The sequence below is a fragment of the Theobroma cacao genome, chromosome 4 (assembly GCF_053813885.1).
Source record: "Theobroma cacao isolate CCN51 chromosome 4, ASM5381388v1, whole genome shotgun sequence".
In the NCBI taxonomy this organism is placed as follows: Eukaryota; Viridiplantae; Streptophyta; class Magnoliopsida; order Malvales; family Malvaceae; genus Theobroma; species Theobroma cacao.
The window spans coordinates 37,212,037-37,230,797 of record NC_142642.1 but is presented as its reverse complement, the minus strand read 5'-3'; the positions used below and the strand labels follow the sequence as shown (position 1 = coordinate 37,230,797).

Genomic DNA, 18,761 nt, shown 5'->3' with positions numbered 1-18,761 from the left:
TTAAGTCTAAACACCATATGGATTTTGGCTAAAATTTCAAACGTATGATAATTGGTATCAGAGCTAGGTTAGGTAAGGTTTACCTAACTTTCAAACAAAAGTTGGTATTAGAGCTAGAAAAAGATCCAAGGGGAGAGTTAGGATAGGTGAATCCCAAATTTTGAGAAAGTTTATATTAAAAATAGAAAAATTAAAAAACCTCAATTTTTAAAGAAATAGGTTTTGAAGTAAGGTTCAACAACTATGACGGCCAAGGAAAAGTATAAATTTATTCCAAATCTAAGTCGTAAAATTTGAAAAAAAAAAGTAAGAGAATGGAAAGGAAATCGACATCAATTGGTGACCAAACTACATCTTGCTTGAACGTCTTGATTTACAATAATGTGAGCGTTGTAAACATGAAAATTACGCACACACGTGCCCTAAACCGTTTTGAGTTTAAGGACAACTTGTGTGCACTTGACGATCTCATGTCTCGCTCGGAAATGATTTTTTAAAAGGAAGTGCTTGTAGACCTTGAACACGTCGAGGGCAGTATCTAAGAGCTGGAGTTTAATAATGATGAGCTTCATAAGGAATGGTGGTGGATTTGCTAATTCGCTATGATGTGGGCTAGATGAATTATGGCAGCAATGCAGCAGTAACAATGACAAAAGTTGTCAAAGGTCTCGAATAGAGGGTGATGTATTTAGTTGACAAGTACCAAGAAGGCACACAACGTGACTTTCAGACTAGGCGATTTGACCAACAAAACTTTGATATTGGATTGACAACCCAAACATCAAGTTCAAACCCCTCGTGTCTTATGTGTGTTGCAAATGGAGACATCGTGCACTTGGACGCGACAGAGTTGTCTCAAAGAGGATTCACAGACCAACCGTGAGCCAGATATCCACACGATCGAACACCTCCCAACTTGGAAGTGTTCCTAAGATTGCCAATAGAGGGCTACCTCAATTGAACCCATGAGTATCGTGGGAACCCTGTTAAAGACTTGTGGTGACGAAAGACCACGATGCAATGAGAACGTTGCCTATAGCAAGTGGAAGAGAATGTCATGATCCTTAGAACCATGACACATCCAACTCGATAATGGGCTCAAACCAACAACACTCATAAATGCCGAACACCTCCCAAGGCCGTAAATCGATTTAGGGACACTATTGATTGAGGGTCCATCTTCAACAACAATTAGGTCAAAGACACGTTGCACTGCCCAATCTCTCCAGACTATGGACCACAAGCAAGAAAGTTAAACGTCCCCGGCCTACACATTAGGATGTGTAGCAGCAGCTTGGTTGCACAAAGAGTCCGAGTTTCAAAAGATTGCTGGGATAGGAATAGTTAAATCAATCTAGGACTTTAGGCTAGACGAGTTTTATTAGGTGTAGAACTCTTATTTTATTTATATTTCTTTTATAGTTATTAATTTTACTTATACTACAAGAAGAATTGAAGTTTCCTTAGGATTAGGATAGTCTATATTAAAATAGCACCCTTAGAATTAATTGAAAGACAATAGAGTCAAATTGTCCAAGTAATCAATTATTCAAGCATTCAAGCTATTTGCTTAGGATCTTAGGTATTTTTTTTTATTTTTCTCTTAAAAATAATATAATTATTTTTCTCTCAAAAAATTTCTTTCTTCGAGTTCAATTACATTCACTTCCACATTATTTTGTAAATATTTAAAATAGATTTACTTAGTCTTTCCAAATCCGTGACAAGTAAATATGGTGGATTTACATATAAGAAAAATGATAATACCCCAAAGCCTAAAAAGACAGAAATCACATGAGCTGAATTTCTTTCTCATATAAATACCAGGGAGAAATGTGTAACTTGACATGATCTTTTCCCACTATAAAACGTTAACGTGTGTATTAACAAGAAAGCTGAAAACCGACCACCTTCACTTCATTTCCTTAATCTCTTCGGAGCGTGCTTCTCACACTCTCTGTCTCCCCGACCATGGGACTGGAAGGCGTGGAACCTTCGGTGTTCGTGTCTGATTTTCTTGCGAAGTGCGGTGGCTACGCCGTGGTGGATGGTGGCTTCGCCACCGAGCTTGAACGCCATGGCCAAGACCTCAATGATCCTCTATGGAGTGCCAAATGTCTTATCAGTTCTCCCCACCTTGTTAGAAGGGTACATACTACTTTCTTTTCTCACCTTGTGTGAGTTTGACGTATAGGGGAATTCATCTTTTCATTTTTTAGGTTATTAGTCATCAGTTTCTTCTTTCATATATATATATATATATAGAACACATAATAAACAGGTAAAAAAACCAAAGAGGGAGAAATTTTAAGCGTTTTAGGACGTATATGAATAAACTCAACTATATATCTTACCTTCATCTTCGTGAATGCAGAAGATGCATACAGATAATAGGTTTAGAGTAGATCTGAAAATGTCAGATGGAACAGAACATGTTGAAATATTTTGACAGAAAGGTAGCAAAGATTAATATAGTATTTGACAGGCTAAAAAATTAGTATACTAATTGGAAAAAAGTGGGGAAATTAAAGGAGTATTAAATTTCACATGGTTGCTTGTTCCATCCAACAAGGATGAAGGATGGAATGGAAGACAATCTTTTTCTTTTTCATTTTTTCTAACAACAATAATCTAGGAATGCATTGCTGACGTGGTGGCCACATGGCATAATGTGGTTGCAGTTGCAATTGAAAAAGTGAGACACACTGGTTGAAAGTATTTGAATCAAAGTTTGTAATATATTTGTTCCTTCCAAATTCTTTTTGATTAAGATAAGGGTTCTCCCTTTGACGATGCCTTTCCCCCTGCTAAAAGTAGTGCCTCAGGTGCTACTGTTCCTAACTTTTTCATTTTCTTCTTCGTTTCTATATTACCCTGCAATAAAGTGAGAGATAGCAAATAGTATAACTGATTAATTTCAATTCAATTTGCATAAGAAATTGGAGATTTAAGGGAATAAAGAAGGTTACCTCTGATTCCGTTGAATCAGGAATGCAAAATTGGAAAAGGGAGAAGTCCCCAAGCAGTGAAATACAGTCAATTTATAAGTCTGGTTTTGGTATTTGGCAGTCGATAGAAGCTATTCTTCTTCCAAGTTTATTCCGGAATTCAGGGTTGTCAAGTAATAACCATCTGATATTTTACTTGAGAGAAACAGATGTTGATTTATCTCCCTTCTGTTTGCTTATAGACATGCTTGATGTAACATATTGCAGGTTCACCTAGATTACCTTGATGCCGGCGCAAATGTGATTATAACGGCATCTTATCAGGCCACTATTCAGGGTTTTGAAGCCAAAGGCCTGTCCACAGAAGAAGCTGAAACATTGATTAGTAGAAGTGTTGAAATTGCTTGTGAGGCTCGGCAAATTTATCATGACAAATGCACCAAAGATTCTTGGGACTTCCTTGTCGATGGGAACATTACCAGACGTCCAGTTTTGGTTGCTGCTTCTGTGGGCAGCTATGGGGCTTATTTGGCTGATGGATCTGAGTATACGTATGTAGCTTTTTTTATCATTTTATTCAATTTGTGGTCTTCATTAAGTAATCTTTAACATTTCTAACAGTGTGTGAAATATTAGCTCTTTGACATCATCTCTTCGATCACGTTTTCCTGTGTTCCTATACAGTGGCAACTATGGGGATTCAGTGACACTGGAATCATTGAAGGATTTTCACAGGAGAAGACTTCAGATTCTGGCTACATCGGGTGCTGATCTAATTGCATTTGAAACAATTCCAAACAAGCTAGAAGCGCAGGTATTTGCAAATTATTGGCTTGGTGTTGACATTTTCAATAGCTGTTCAAAAGCAGAGTTGCTAATTGGGCATGCAAAGCGTGACACTTTCCATTTTCTCTTTAACACCCAATTCTGGCTGATTTACAAAACTTGATCCTATCATAATTTTAGAAACTATGAACCAATGGTTTGATAGCAAAATAACTTTTCCTAGTACTTTCTCCCAGCTGGGATTTTCCTTACTGATTTTGCTTGATTCAAGTGCAGGCATATGCTGAGCTTCTTGAGGAGGAAGGTATAGACATTCCATCTTGGTTTTCTTTCACCTCCAAGGATGGAATCAATGTGGTTAGTGGTGATTCTATTTGTGATTGTGCCTCCATTGCGGATTCGTGCAAGCAAGTTGCTGCTGTAGGAATCAATTGTACCCCTCCTAGATTTATACATGGACTAATTCTCTCTATCAGGAAGGTAATCATCATTTGGTGTTTGCAACTTCTTTTTAGCTAGATTTTGCTAAAATTTCCCTTCTCCCTTAAACAACTAAGTCCTGAACTGAAATTCTCAGAGTAGTAAATTTTCTTCTGCTTCTGTACTAAGACTGTTGTGCTACCAATGATCTTGTAATTTCAGGTGACAAATAAACCAGTGGTCATATATCCCAACAGCGGTGAGACTTACGATGCTGAACGCAAGACATGGGTGGTGAGTATCTGCCTGCATTTTTTTTTCTATGGTTTCTGTTAGTGATCAAGAAACTGAATTGCTGCTTTCTTTTGCAGAAATCAACTGGGGTAGCAGATGAGGACTTTGTATCATATGTAGCCAAATGGCGAGACATTGGTGCATCTCTCTTTGGTGGTTGCTGCAGGACTACTCCAAACACTATCAGAGCCATATCCAGGATTCTCTTTGACAAATCTTCACTCACTTTATCCAAGGCTGATATGTAGATAATAATCAGATGTTAATCTGAAATTTTGCTACCTTGGGCACCGATCCCGTGAATCCTAATGGAGCAGAAATCTCCTGATGAAGTCAATGTAATGATCATCTCTATGTGTCAAAAAAATAAAGGTTTTTTTACCTTATTAACGACAGCCTACAAACTTTCCATCTCTCAGCTGGCTATCTGTCTTGCTTTGCTATGCACAAAGTGCAAATGACAAATTTGGAGAACTTGTTACGTGTAGAGTACTGGAGGGTTTCGATCATACTTGTCAAAATCTTAGGATACCCCATACATGTAATAAGATTCGATTAGATAGTGGCAGTGTAGAACTCAACAATTTGTAATGAATTGAAACCCATTATACGTATATATATATATACTATTGCCATGACAAGTGAAAAAAATTAATATCAATGCCTATACAACGCCAAAGAATAGAAAAAGATATCTACTCGAGTTGGCCGTTGCTGCAACTGCAGCACCCAAAGCTCACCCACCAACAATGGCAGGAACCTCTCTTTCTCCTCTAATAACCTCCCCAACCTTCAAAACTCTCACAAACCAAACCCAACCCAAAACCAAAACCAAGGACTCCTCTTCAACTGGTTCTCTCTACAGTTGCAATCACTTGACAGAACTCAAAAAACTACACTGTCAAATCACAAAACAAGGCCTAATTCACCACCCGTCTTCTATAACCAAGCTTATTTCTACATGTACTCAAATGGGCACTTTTGATAGCGTGATTTATGCTAGAAAAATTTTAAATCAGTTTAGACAAGATAATCAAAATGATGGTACTTTATTTATGTACAATTCTTTGATTAGAGGCTATTCCTCTATTGATCTGGGTAACGAAGCTATCTGGGTTTATCTTGAAATGCTGGAACTTGGCATTTCGCCTGATAAATATACTTTTCCGTTCTTATTAAGCGCTTGCACGAAGATTTCAGCGCGTGCTGAGGGTTTACAGGTTCATGGATCGGTTGTAAAAATGGGTTTTCAAGGAGATATATTTGTATTAAATTCTTTGATACATTTTTTTTCCGAGTGCGGGGAAGTTGTGTTGGGACGCAAGGTGTTTGATGAAATGGCTGAGAGAAATGTTGTATCTTGGACTAGTTTGATTTGTGGTTATGCAAGGTGGGGTTTTGCTAAGGAAGCTGTTGATTTGTTTTTTGAGATGGTAGAGGAAGGTGTTAGGCCGAACTCAGTTACGATGGTTTGTGTAATTTCTGCGTGTGCAAAGTTGAAGGATCTTGATATGGCTGGGAGAGTGTGTGGATGTATTGGTGAGTTGGGAGTGAAGGTTAATACGTTAATGGTGAATGCCCTTGTTGATATGTATATGAAATGTGGTGCTTTTGATACTGCAAAGCGGCTTTTTGATGAATGTGGAGAGAAAAACTTGGTTGTGTGCAATACAATTATGTCTAATTATGTGCGCGAGGGGATGGCAAGAGAAGCACTTGCTATTTTGGATCAAATGTTGGGAGAGAGGCTGGTGCCTGATAGGGTCACTATGTTATCTGCAATGTCAGCGTGTGCGCAGTTAGGCAGTATTTTGTGGGGAAAATGCTGTCATGGTTATGTTTTGAGGAATGGACTTGAAGGTTGGGATAGTATTTCAAATGCTATAATTGACATGTATATGAAGTGTGGCAAACAAAAGATTGCATGTGCAGTTTTTGATGGCATGGCAAACAGGACGGTTGTGTCATGGAATTCATTAATTGCAGGTTATATTAGAAATGGTGATACTGGTTCAGCTTGGGAAGTTTTCAACAATATGCCAGAGAGTGATTTGGTGTCTTGGAACACCATAATTAGTGCTTTGGTACAAGAGAGCATGTTCAAAGAAGCCATTGAACTTTTCCGAATGATGCAGAGTGAGGGGATAAAAGCAGATAGGGTGACTATGGTGAGTATAGCATCTGCCTGTGGATATTTAGGAGCACTTGATCTTGCTAAGTGGATCCATGCTTATATTAAAAAGAATAAGGTTCCCCGTGACATTCGGCTAAGTACAGCTTTAGTTGATATGTTTGCAAGGTGTGGTGATCCTTTAAGTGCAATGGAAATCTTCAATAAAATGGAAAAAAGAGATGTGTCGGCTTGGACTGCTGCCATTGGAGCAATGGCTATGGAGGGAAACGGTAATCAAGCTATTGAGCTTTTCAACGAGATGCTCAGGGAAGGAGTCAAACCTGATGGAGTAGTATTTGTGGGATTGCTAACAGCATGCAGCCACGGAGGATTAGTTGAACAAGGCCAGGATCTTTTCAGGTCAATGAAGTCAGTCCATGGAATCTCTCCCCAAATTGTGCACTATGGGTGTATAGTTGATCTAATTGGCCGTGCTGGATTGTTGGAACAAGCTCTAGATCTCATAAAAGGCATGCCTATGGAGCCTAATGATGTAATTTGGGGATCTCTTTTAGCTGCATGCAGGATGCACAGAAATGTTGATATGGCAGCATATGCAGCTGAAAGGATCAAAGAATTGGCTTCTGAGAGAACTGGTATACAGGTGCTTCTATCAAACATATATGCCTCTGCTGGGAAGTGGACTGATGTTGCAAAGGTGAGGCTGCACTTGAAGGAGAAGGGGGCAAGGAAAGTGCCTGGATCAAGCTCCATAGAGATTAATGGAGAAATTCATGAGTTCACTTCTGGTGATGAATCACATCCAGAAATGATCCACATAGCACCAATGCTGGACGAAATGAACTGTAGAGTAAGGGACGCTGGCCATGCTCCTGATCTAACTAATGTTCTGCTAAATGTTGATGAACAGGAGAAAGAATATTTACTAAGTAGACATAGTGAAAAACTAGCGATGGCGTTTGGGCTAATCAGTACCAATCAGGGAATGCCAATTCGGGTCGTTAAGAATCTTCGAATCTGTTCTGACTGCCATTCATTTGCAAAATTGGCGTCGAAAATATATGACAGAGAGATTATTGTCCGAGATAATAACAGATTTCACTTTTTCCAAAGAGGGATCTGTTCTTGTAATGATTATTGGTAATACCGTAACAGAACTTGTATTACTTACCGTAACAGAACTTGTATTACTTAGTCTCGTGTACTTTCACATGCAAAGAAAATTCTATTGTTATATAAATACACCAGTTTAGTTGCAATTCTGAAATGAACATCATACTTATCCTTCAGTCAGATGCAGAAAATATTAACAGGCTTGAACAACCAGAGTACATGTTTTACCAAAAAACTTATGCAATGCGGTTGATAACTGCAGAATTCCATGGTAAAAGAGATGGGTGCGCAAGAACTTTTCATCCTGGATTGATATCATGTACTCTGAAACTACATTAACAAAGTAACAACATTTTTTACTGGATGAAATGGAGGAAAGATACTTATATTTTCAACCTCTGCTACTTTGTGTTGAATGTTAAATGATTTACCCCAGAATCAGGTCCAGGGTATGCAAAAACTTATGAACCCTTCAACATGCACTTCACAATTTTGGGAAAATGGAATCGACGAAAGCATGGTGCATTGGATCCGACTGCCACAGTTTGGCCATGTGATGATGAGATGATGTGCACCGATGGAGTTCCTCAACGAGCCAGACAGTGGCTTCTGCTTTGCAAGGATGAATGACGATATCGAGGGGGCTATGCTCATCCTCACTGCCGATTCTCAAATGATCCCACTGTTTTAGAAGAATGTTGGTGAGGTAATGCAAAGGTTGCCCATATAATTGTTTGATGGATCTGCCTAATCCCATCCATGTGGTAAACGGAATAATAGAGCCACGCTGTGTTGGGATGGGTAATTGCTTCATATATTCCTGATACATTTCTGCCCTTCTGATCAACAAACCTGATCTCAGGCAACAAGGATTTTTATAAGAACAAGAAGTATTGGGATGGGCAATTGCTTCGTATATTCCTGATACATTTCTGCCCTTCTGACCAATAAACTTGATTTCATGCAACAAGGATTTTTATAAGAACAAGAAGTATCCCTAAAGAGAGCATTCCCATAGTGTTCTGACAATTATCAGAAACAAGAACACAGACAGAACACTGGGTTTCTTTGAAGAATTGAAGCCGAAATTGCCTATAGCTTTCCATATCAGAAAGGTAAATAATCAACTTGTTAATCAAACAAAACTGCTCTCAGGTAATAACATGGAAAATGAAAGAATATACACAAAGAATTATTTATAGGCTCAATCAAATGGAAGAAAACTTGAAACCCATTTAACAAGATTACCTTCAGAGGATAACTCTTTAGGAGGTTGATCGACTGCGGCATTTGTGGTTCCATTATTGACCTGAATGTCAGAATCTGAAGAAGAAGAAGAAGATGATGATGAAGAGGATTCATCTGATAAAATTACATCAACCTGAGCACTCCATGGCAATGCCCTCTTCATGCTGCTTATAATGCCAGCCTTCCTGAAGTAAGAAAAAAACAAAGAGATCACCCCACATAATCAAATTCCAAGCTAAACCCATGTAAGAAGACACCCGAAGTGAAAGAAACGGAAGAACTGAAATAGAACGTTAAAATTCCAATTCAGGTTTTCAAACAAAAAAAGTAAAATATTCTTACCAGAAATTTCTCTTATTACAGAGTGATAGCAAGAAAGGGAAAGGTGAAACTAAGTCTTTGCATAAACCCTAATCAAAATTTTCCCCCTTGGGATGATGACCTGTTTGGTTACTGTGAAAGTGAACACATGGAAAGAAGAAATTAATAATACAACTGCTTGTAATATTATTATACTATTATTCGAGAATACGAGTATATATATGTATAGAGTAAAAATAAGGAGAATTAGTTTTCCAATTTTAGGTTGGTTAAAAAATTTTAAACTCTATATTCTAAATTTCTATTTCTTTTTTTGTTTTCAATTAACTTGTACCATTACCGAATACCAAACAAAACCTACGCGCCCTAGCAACGTCGCCAATCGACTCATTTTAGTGCCCATTTACATTTCTCCTTTCTCTGTCAACTTCCATGATCATCCCCGAAAGATGCTCCGTAAAAACCAAATCTTGAACCCCATTTCCCGTTCCCATCCTCAGAGAAACCTCAATGCTAATCTTCTAAATCACTACATCTTCGCTCTCTTCACCACAACCAACAGCAAGGCATCAGCTTCCCCTGACTCATCCCCCACATCCGAGTCGCCCGACATCCCAAGTTGGGTCACTAACCAAAACCCAGAGACCCAAACCTCAGAGGATGACGATTTTGTCATCCCTTCACTTGCCAGTTGGATTGAAAACCAACCCAAAGTTAAGCACTGGCCAACCAGAAAACCTGAAACCCAAGTGGACAAACTCACTAAGATCCTTAAACATCCCTACCCATCGCATGAAAAAGTTGTGGAAGCCTTAGACGGGTCCAGTTTAAGTGTTTCCAACGTTTCAGTTGATCAACTATTGAAGCGGTTTTATCATTGTTGGATTTCAGCTTATGGGGTTTTCATTTGGGCGAAAAAACAATCAGGTTATAGGCATACTCCTGAGTTATATGATTCCATGGTTGATATATTAGGGAAGGCTAAAAAGTTTGATTTAGTGTTGGATTTAGTTAACGAAATGAATCAGTTAAAAGGTTATATTCGTTTAAATACAATGGTTAAGGTTATTAGGAGATTAGCTAAGGCTGGTCGGTTTAGTGAAGCTATTGAGGCTTTCAGAAGGTTAGAGGAATATGGGATTGGCAAAGATGTTGTGGCTTTGAATGGATTGTTGGATGCATTGGTCAAAGGGGATGGTGTAGAACATGCTTATGAAGTTTTTGTTGAGTTAAAGGAATGTATGCCTTTGAATTCTAGTAGTTTTAATATTTTGATACATGGATTTTGTAAGGCTAGGAGATTAGATGATGCTAGGAAGATTTTGAATGAGATGGAGGAATACGGGTGTCAGCCTTGTGTTGTTTCATATACTAGTTTCATTGAGGCTTATTGTCATGAAAAGGATTTTCACAATGTGGATGCTGTTTTGGATGAAATGAAAGAGAAAGGGTGTAGGCCGAATGTAGTGACCTATACTATTATTATGCATGCTAGAGGGAAGGCAGGGATTATTGGTAAGGCGTTGGAGGTTTATGAGAAGATGAAAAATGATGGTTGTTTACCGGATTCTTCATTTTATAGTTCGTTGATTTTCATTCTAAGCAAGTCAGGTAGGCTTAAGGACGCAGATGAAATCTTTGAGGACATGAAAAAGCAAGGTGTTAGGCCGAACGTATTGACATATAATACAATGATTACTTCAGCTTGTGGGCATTCACTTGAAGAGAAAGCATTGAAGTTGCTTCAGAGGATGGAAGAGGATTCATGCAAGCCAGATATTTCAACTTATGGGCCTTTACTTAAAATGTGCTGCAGGAAGAAGAGGATGAAGGTGCTCAACTTTCTGTTAAGCCACATGTTAAACAACGATGTCAGTATTGATCTTGCAACCTATAGTCTATTGGTTCAACGGCTTTGTAATAGTGGAAAGCTGGAGCAAGCTTGTGCATTCTTTGAAGAAATGGTGCTGAAGGGGATGATTCCCAAGGATTCCATACGTAAGACACTGGTAGAGAAACTTGAGAAGGAGAATATGGCTAAAGCAAAAGAGCAAATTCAGGAATTGATGTCAAATCTGAAAGAGCTAGTAAAAACAGGCTTTCACAGAGAATGATTGTTAAGATTCAGAATAGACTCACCAGATTGGGCTTTGTCAATGTTTCTGCGTTTTGATCATGTAAGTATTTGTCATATGTATTGTTCATTAGTCTTTGCCAGTATTTAACACCAATCCATGCCAGTGTGTTAATCTTGATTAAGCCAGTGTGAAATGGTACCTAGGTGATGGAAGCTGTTAATCTTTTGGAGCAGTTTTCTTAGACCAATTTTTCTGCCTCTAAAAGCTGTTGTTGTACTATTTTATAATTTGTCCTTTTCAATCAGCCGAGCAATATATCTCTTCCAGACACACACACACGCGTAACCCGCAGGGTTACTTGAATGCTTAGCATTTCGTCACAAACTTGCTTAAGTTTGGTGTCATCTGATTCCAGACAGATAATAGTCCTTTTTTGCGTATTGATACATGGAGGTGGCACCAATATGGATTTGCTATTCTTATGTTATCCTTTGAGGTAGAAAACCACAAATTCTCGTAGTTGTAGGCCTGGGCATTCAGCATTGCAGAGGACGATCCAAAAGTTGAACTTCTAGGTGACGAACTGAACGGGGTGCAAAAGTTTTGTTCATTAGAACTTGTTGGGCAAGAAGTGTGGGATTATATTCTGTATTTTCATCAGAAATCTGGCTGCCCATATGCTTGGCAGAGCATTTTTTACATGTTAAGGTGTTTTAAAGTATCTGTGCAGTCATGATATCAACATACATCCTTCCCTAAAAGCTGGGACAACTCGATAATTAAAATTTGAGATTCCATCTTAAAAATCTTTAGTTCAAATTCGAGATGGAAGGAATAGGTTTATAGCCAAAGATTATATGTCTTAAATAAAAGCTCGATGCAACGTCAGGTTTAATCGCAAACATAACAAGAAAAACTTTCATTTACATCAATTCCAAACTGAGACAAAGAAACAAATGTACAATTTAATGAATAAATACAGAATAGTAGTTCAAATTTTAATCACATAGGTAATGTCTTCTCTTGTTTGCAATTAAAGAATTTAAGGTTGCACTTGAAGTTAACCTTCTTGATGTTGGCTTCTGCCATCCAAGTCTTTCAAGGAATTCCTCAATTAACCTACAAATTCAACAATGCTTGTAAGGTAACAATGTAAAACAAACCAAAAAACAAGAATGGCAATTGTTACTCACAAACTACAGATGGCCTTCTGCGAAGAAGCCAGCTCACGGTCAGGGAATGAATCCTCCAAACGAAAACTCAACCAAACATAGAGTTCCAGGACCTTCAGATGTAGCAAACAACAAGGAATTTCAAATTAATTGAATGGTTGAAAATGGGGTAAATTTACAATTAAAGTTCCCGTCAAAAAATTCTTATGGTAGAACTGGGAAGCAAAGCACATAGTTAATAACAAAAAAGATAGTAGAGATCTATCATCCAAGTGCCACAAGCTTCAGTTATACCAATCATCAAGAAATTTTTGGGCCAAAGACATTTCATTTAATAGTTAAAAACAGTCACACAATATAGTGTTTTAAACCAATGGCCAACTAAACTCTTCACAGCTTATCTTCACACACATGACAGTCAGGAAAAGAAAATTTCCTACCTTGTGAATAGATTCGAGCTCCTTGAGTGCAGAATGTGTTTTGGGCACCTGAAGTGTACCGGGTGTAAATATTTCTCGAAGGTGAACAAGGCCTTTCTTTGCATAATTTTCGGCAAACTGATCCATCAAAGTACAATATAGATGACCATTAATTTCCACATTCAAAACAATCAAGAGAAGATACAATTTTTTACCTGTGTTAGACCCTGGGATGAAATTTCATCATTCATGTCAACTGGACTGCACAGAAAAAGTACTACACATAAGAAAATAACCAAGTTCTTCAAATCTGCTACATACTATGCCCAGCCAGTCGATTCCAAGGAGTTGAAAAAAAAAAACCTAAGCAAACTAAAACTAACAGATTCTAACCAAATTTCTGGTTCTTTGAGGAGAAAGATCAAAGATGTTACCTGATGCAGAAAAGATACTTATCTTGCAACCTGAGAGGCAGTTCATCAATAATGGCGGCAACTTTCTGATTTCAATGAAGAGTCTTTAGCACTCAATGAGGTTAAATACACATGAATCATCAATTTATAATTTAAAAAGGTTAAATACCCATAAGGGGAGATATTGTTATCTGAAAACAAATTTCCCTCTGTAAGGAGTTTCTAATCATTACTCTCCCAGAAATTCAGAAGTGAACATGACTGAAGAAACTTACCAACTGTTCTTCACAGTTTGCAATGAAGTAGTTCTCAGATAATTTCGCATTCTCTATAAAATGCTCCTGCAAAAATAAAATAAATAATGGGGACAGTGAGGTTCAAATATTTTTAAACCCCGGATGGGTTCAGATACTCTCTGTCACTGGAAAAAAGAGGACTAGGAAAAAAAAAGGAAGAAAAAGATGATCATAAGGTAACCTACCAATATCTGGTAGAGACCTCTTTTTGGTTGTAAACGTGAATACATAAAAATGAGATCGAAGGACGGAAACAGTCCAGCTTGCTGCATTATAAAAATGACTCAGATTCAAGCAACAACAATGCTGAACCACACATGAAAATATATAAAAACTGCTTACGGAGATCCATTGATAATGTTACAAGCCTAATCAGTGTAGAATTTCATAGGAAACTTCAATGATGATACAATCACCTCTAGAATAGGAGAGGGTGATTTCAATGATGAATGGAGCAAAGGTAGATCATCTGCATCTAAACAGGTCACTTCACCCATAGGAAATTTTGATCCATACCTTCCAGCTCTCCCTACAATAATATAAAAGTCATCTAATGAAATTTTATCAACTTTCCTGTACCTCATGAAATAAGAAAATCTGCAACTGAAAAACTTATATGAATTGCTTAAATATGCTTAACGCACGAATATTCAAACAGAACATAGTCATATCATAGAATGGTTATTTGTGCAGCTAGGGTTGGTTTAAGTATGCAATAATAAAACAAGAAGGGTGAAAGGGAATATGACATTCCAACTTTCGACAATCCAGAATTTCCTCATGTTAAGATTAGTGTTATTATCTATCTTTTGGCAGGTGAAAGTATTTACTAAGATATAATCCAGCACCATTTAACCCTTATGCCTCCTGAGACATAGCCCAAGGGACTTAGCTCATCATCAATATATAGATTCTCAGTCCTAGCCAAAGGCAAACCACAGTTGCACCATAATTGGACAAAATCTGAGACCCTCCCCTTATGAAAGTTAATAAAGTAATTTGACCATAACAATTTTACCACTCATATCCAAAAATATTCCAAACTTCAGCCACAAAATTAACAGGGTACCTGCAATTTGCTTGATCTCAGGTACTGTAAGATCCCGCATTTCAGAACCATCAAATTTTTTCAATGTTGAAAAAATCACTCTTGAAATGTTCAGATTAAGACCCATCCCAATTGCATCACTGGCCACAAGCACATCAAACTCACTGCTTGTATCATTAAACATTGTTGCCTGCAATCCAAAAGAACATATTAACAATAAACAAAAATAAATAAATAAATGCACAACAGTGAGAAATGAAACCATCATCATCCCCACATGCTCACACAAACTTACTTGCACAAACTTGATCAAAAAAGCAGGAAAGACGTGATACCTGTCTCGTCCGAGTCTCTGGAGGCAATGAACCATAAACCACAGAGCAAAGATGCTTTCCCCTGCTTTCAATTCTTTTCTATGAAAGATAGGGAAAATCAGAAATCATTTTCAGAAAGGAAGTGGACAGACAAAAGAAAGGGGTATGAGAGCAAATTTTGAAATTCCATACGCAAGCCTCAATACAGAGGATAAAAGAGAGGAAAGTTGAGATGCATTTCCCTTTCTCCCAGAAAGACAAAGAAGAAGTAAAATAGTAAGACAGAAGAAAAACTAGTGTTTTGACATATTGAAACCTGCCAGGATTTTGTTAGGAAGATAGTTTTCCATTATCCATTTTCAAGGTTTAACTAACTGAAACTATAGCATAATCAAACAATCAAACGGAGGGAGCATACATATAACGCAAAAAACATAAAGAAAGTACTACTGACCTTCAATTGGTATATTTCCTTGCGTGAAAAAGTTACAATGCAGTCACCTGTTCGTATGTTAGAAAAAGATCCAAGAGGAACTTCCAAGGGAACTAGTGGTGAAAGTCTCTCATAAGATTCAACCTGGGATATTAAAAACACAAGATGGTGTATGATACCGACAAATAAAAACAGATACATCAAAAGTGGTCCACATGCATGGAAGCAACAAGAAAGTTTTTTTTCTGGCTATTCAACAATGCTAGGCACTAAGCCCAGTTCACAAGAAAGCAATTTTTATGCCTATTCAACAGTGCATCTAGATAGAGAACAGAAAAAGTGGACATCATCTAAGTTGGACAGCAGAAGAATTATCAACTTCCATTTATTTTATCCAGCATACAGAGGTAGTTCCTTATATCAGTAAAACTGAGACAGCACAATAAGAAAACCTTTTGAATATGACTTTGCCTCTGATTAAAAAGATTTAAAGGTAATATGTATATGCATTACACAAGATATAAGCAGAAGTGTAGCAATGCGACAAGAAAGCAGTTCCCCTGCCAACAACAAACTAACAAGATTAAGTGTAAGCCCAAAAGCATGAGGTTTCAATCTCCCAAAAGAATTGGGATTGCAGCAGACATATCATTTGTCATTCTTTTCCCCTCTGACACTTGGGGGTTATGAACTGATGACTGAAATACCTTAGCTCTTAGCAAAAATTATCTCCATCAGAAAACAAGATGTTCTAACATATATATTGATGTTTACAAGTGGAAAAAGAAGAAAATTGACCAGACATTTCCCCGAAATTGCATTACCTGGACATCATCACCAGTCACTTTCAGTAATTCCTGAATAAGAGCAACAGCAGCTGCATCCCCGCAAAGATGAAGTTCATCAGCAGCAATTCCCAACAGGGCACGAGTAAATGAAAAACCCCTAGTCTTACAGCCCAACATCTGCAGAGAAAGAAAAATTTTAACTGGAATTTAAGTGACCTGCCATTCATAGAAAATGCTGATAGCATTTTTGGACAGTAGCATAAGAATCATTTAAGTTGTGCTATTTAGTTTATGTTTAATAATTGTGCATGTACCACTCACAAATTAATCAACAGAAAAATTCCTTGTGAGCTTGGTAAAACATGGTGGGTGAATGTTAAATTAAACTATACACTTACCTGTATTTCATCAATAATAGCACAATCGTAATCAGCAGTTACGTCAGCCATCTCAACAGTTACAGCCTTGTGCTTCGCACCATCCACTTCCTCCTTCTCTTGCCCTGTTATTAGATCACAGGGAACTTTTGCCTTGTTCAACCGTTTTGACACTTCCCATGCCAACAATCTTAAAGGACCACAATATATACCTGAAGAGGGAAAGGACCAATGCAAAATATTTAGTCAGTTTATTAACACTAGTTCAATCCCCTCCAACCATTCACTGACGTAACGAACAAATTTAATTGAATGTTGCTAGAATTAGCATTGGACATATACCAGAAGGACTTGATTCGAGTCGCTTCAGAGCATGGTATGTTTTACCACTGTTTGTAGGACCTACATGCAAGAAAACCTTGCGATTCTTTTTTCGAGCATTAGGGTACCATGTATGGGGACAGCTGAGATGAACAAAAAATACACTTACAAGAATGATACAAAGAAATTATGTGAGGAAAATAAAATTTTGTGAGATGGGAGCTGGGGGAAGAGAGGTAGAAAATCCTTAAGCAAAACTCATTTTTCAGATATTCTTCCATTTAGTGGAAATACTAAACAAGGAATTTTATCTTATGGTAAGGAAGATGGACCTAAAGCCACTCAGTTTCACAGAACAGAAACTAATATCTTTTAGATACATAAGCCAAATTATTAGCATTTGCAGCTAAAATAGAGAGCTAACTTGTCAAGAAAAATTCAAGACATTCAGATTTGTAAAATCTATTGTCTTTCAAGATTTTGTATTCCTATAACAAAATTAGAACCATTAAATCTGAAAATGGCTACAACCTGAAATCTGCATTCATAAAACCATTGCCCAGCATATAAGATATCTATAACAAAGAAGACAGGAAACAACTCAACATTGAAAACTCCATGCAACCAAAAAAGAATGCAATGGAATTGAACAAGCCTCAAATAGATTTTTACCAACATAATTAGAAATACAAGAAAGGGGTGCTAATCCAACTCAAAAATAACTATTAATAGTGTAAGTCACATATTTCTTACGTGAGATCAGTAAAGTCAAACTTTGCAGCACTCTTTCCACTGCTGTACTTCCTTATCATAACACCTATACTAGCAAATGTCTCAAACTTCGATTCCAGTCGTAGTCGAAACGAATCCCCATTATCTGCTAAAGCATTTAGCTTTAAAATATAAGTCAAAGACTGAACCGGCAAAATAGCCTAATTGAAATGACAAAACCGATGTCCACAAATCTCTCTACGTTCAACTTTTCTCCATTAGCTACAAATACCCAATTGCCAAAAACACTTCAACAATCGAACTAAATCATAAAATTGGAAAAATGGCATACCAAAATTCTATCTCTCTTATCAAATTTCATATATGCTCAAATGGAGAATCCTCGAAGCTAAAAATTTTTTATGTCAAACAAGGAGAACCAAAAAGTGGGAAAATTTTCCTTTTCTTTCCAAAGAAATAACAAAACTTTATATCCAATAGAAAAGGGCTTCAATGTCAAACCTTGAAGAATCCGAGAAACACCCAAAGCTGAAACTCTTCGTTGGCGAAGAAGTAAAGACGCCATGTTTTTTTTCCTTCTTTTGTCTTAATATTAAGAAACGATGTTTGTACTTTCAAAAGGAAAATCAGAAGACAAAGAAAATAGACATTATTGCACAAATACGAAGACTAAGGAAAACATGCGGTGGAATGGAAGAATCGCAGATTTCTTTGCTAGGAGACTTGTTTCTCCTGAGTTCGCGCTTTTCGCAGACTCCAGGGTCAGACTACGTGGCTTGGCCTTGATGGCAGTTGGCTTTGAAAAAAAAACAACAGAAAATGAAAAAGAATCATTAATAAAAAGTGGGCTATTAAAAAATGTCCAAAGTTTGAATCAGCCCAAAACAACATGGGCTCACAGTATTCTCACGCAACTAGTCAGACCAACACGTTTGAGGCTAGAAAACTTATCACTGATTAGGTTGCTGGTCTTGTCTTATTTCCAAGATTGTTCATGTTGGAAGAATTCTAAAGACTCTTAATAATGTCCTCTCCATAACACTCATGATCTTAATGAGCCACTGGGTCATTTACATGAAACTTGCAAATTAATAGGCATTTAATTC

The 18,761-nt window shown here is 37.4% G+C and overlaps 5 protein-coding genes across 7 annotated transcripts; 3 read left to right on the top strand and 2 right to left on the bottom strand.

Moving 5' to 3' along the window:
- Positions 1-1,897: 1,897 nt before the first annotated feature.
- Positions 1,898-4,838, top strand: HMT3 (homocysteine S-methyltransferase 3). The gene is made up of 6 exons (XM_007034766.3): positions 1,898-2,148; positions 3,216-3,499; positions 3,633-3,762; positions 4,011-4,214; positions 4,377-4,448; positions 4,526-4,838. Exons 1-6 carry the CDS (start codon positions 1,972-1,974, stop codon positions 4,694-4,696), a joined length of 1,038 nt encoding a protein of 345 aa, XP_007034828.2. The 5' UTR covers positions 1,898-1,971; the 3' UTR covers positions 4,697-4,838.
- Positions 4,839-5,016: 178 nt separating this feature from the next.
- On the top strand, positions 5,017-7,746 carry LOC18603028 (LOW protein: PPR containing-like protein). The gene has a single exon (XM_018119156.2). It carries the CDS (start codon positions 5,198-5,200, stop codon positions 7,724-7,726), a length of 2,529 nt encoding a protein of 842 aa, XP_017974645.2. The 5' UTR covers positions 5,017-5,197; the 3' UTR covers positions 7,727-7,746.
- A 171-nt stretch (positions 7,747-7,917) lies between these two features.
- Positions 7,918-9,535, bottom strand: RDM1 (RNA-DIRECTED DNA METHYLATION 1). Its single transcript, XM_007034764.3, has 3 exons — positions 9,286-9,535; positions 8,944-9,128; positions 7,918-8,547 (listed from the first exon to the last, which is right to left on the bottom strand). Exons 2-3 carry the CDS (start codon positions 9,104-9,106, stop codon positions 8,180-8,182), a joined length of 531 nt encoding a protein of 176 aa, XP_007034826.3. The 5' UTR covers positions 9,107-9,128; positions 9,286-9,535; the 3' UTR covers positions 7,918-8,179.
- Positions 9,536-9,604: 69 nt separating this feature from the next.
- On the top strand, positions 9,605-11,629 carry LOC18603029 (Pentatricopeptide repeat (PPR) superfamily protein). Its single transcript, XM_007034763.3, has one exon. It carries the CDS (start codon positions 9,714-9,716, stop codon positions 11,376-11,378), a length of 1,665 nt encoding a protein of 554 aa, XP_007034825.3. The 5' UTR covers positions 9,605-9,713; the 3' UTR covers positions 11,379-11,629.
- Positions 11,630-12,232: 603 nt separating this feature from the next.
- Positions 12,233-18,451, bottom strand: ATSUV3 (ATP-dependent RNA helicase). 3 transcript variants are annotated; one of them, XM_007034758.3, is made up of 16 exons: positions 18,157-18,451; positions 17,677-17,816; positions 16,945-17,066; positions 16,624-16,814; positions 16,262-16,402; positions 15,459-15,581; positions 15,026-15,103; positions 14,712-14,880; positions 14,059-14,171; positions 13,828-13,908; positions 13,622-13,687; positions 13,368-13,432; positions 13,149-13,194; positions 12,955-13,071; positions 12,536-12,627; positions 12,233-12,461 (listed from the first exon to the last, which is right to left on the bottom strand). In XM_007034758.3, exons 2-16 carry the CDS (start codon positions 17,733-17,735, stop codon positions 12,341-12,343), a joined length of 1,584 nt encoding a protein of 527 aa, XP_007034820.3. In that variant the 5' UTR covers positions 17,736-17,816; positions 18,157-18,451; the 3' UTR covers positions 12,233-12,340. The 3 variants fall into 3 exon arrangements, with proteins under 3 accessions (XP_007034820.3, XP_017974654.2, XP_017974655.2); XM_018119165.2 differs by having other exon boundaries at positions 17,677-17,803; XM_018119166.2 differs by having other exon boundaries at positions 17,677-17,800.
- Positions 18,452-18,761: the final 310 nt, after the last annotated feature.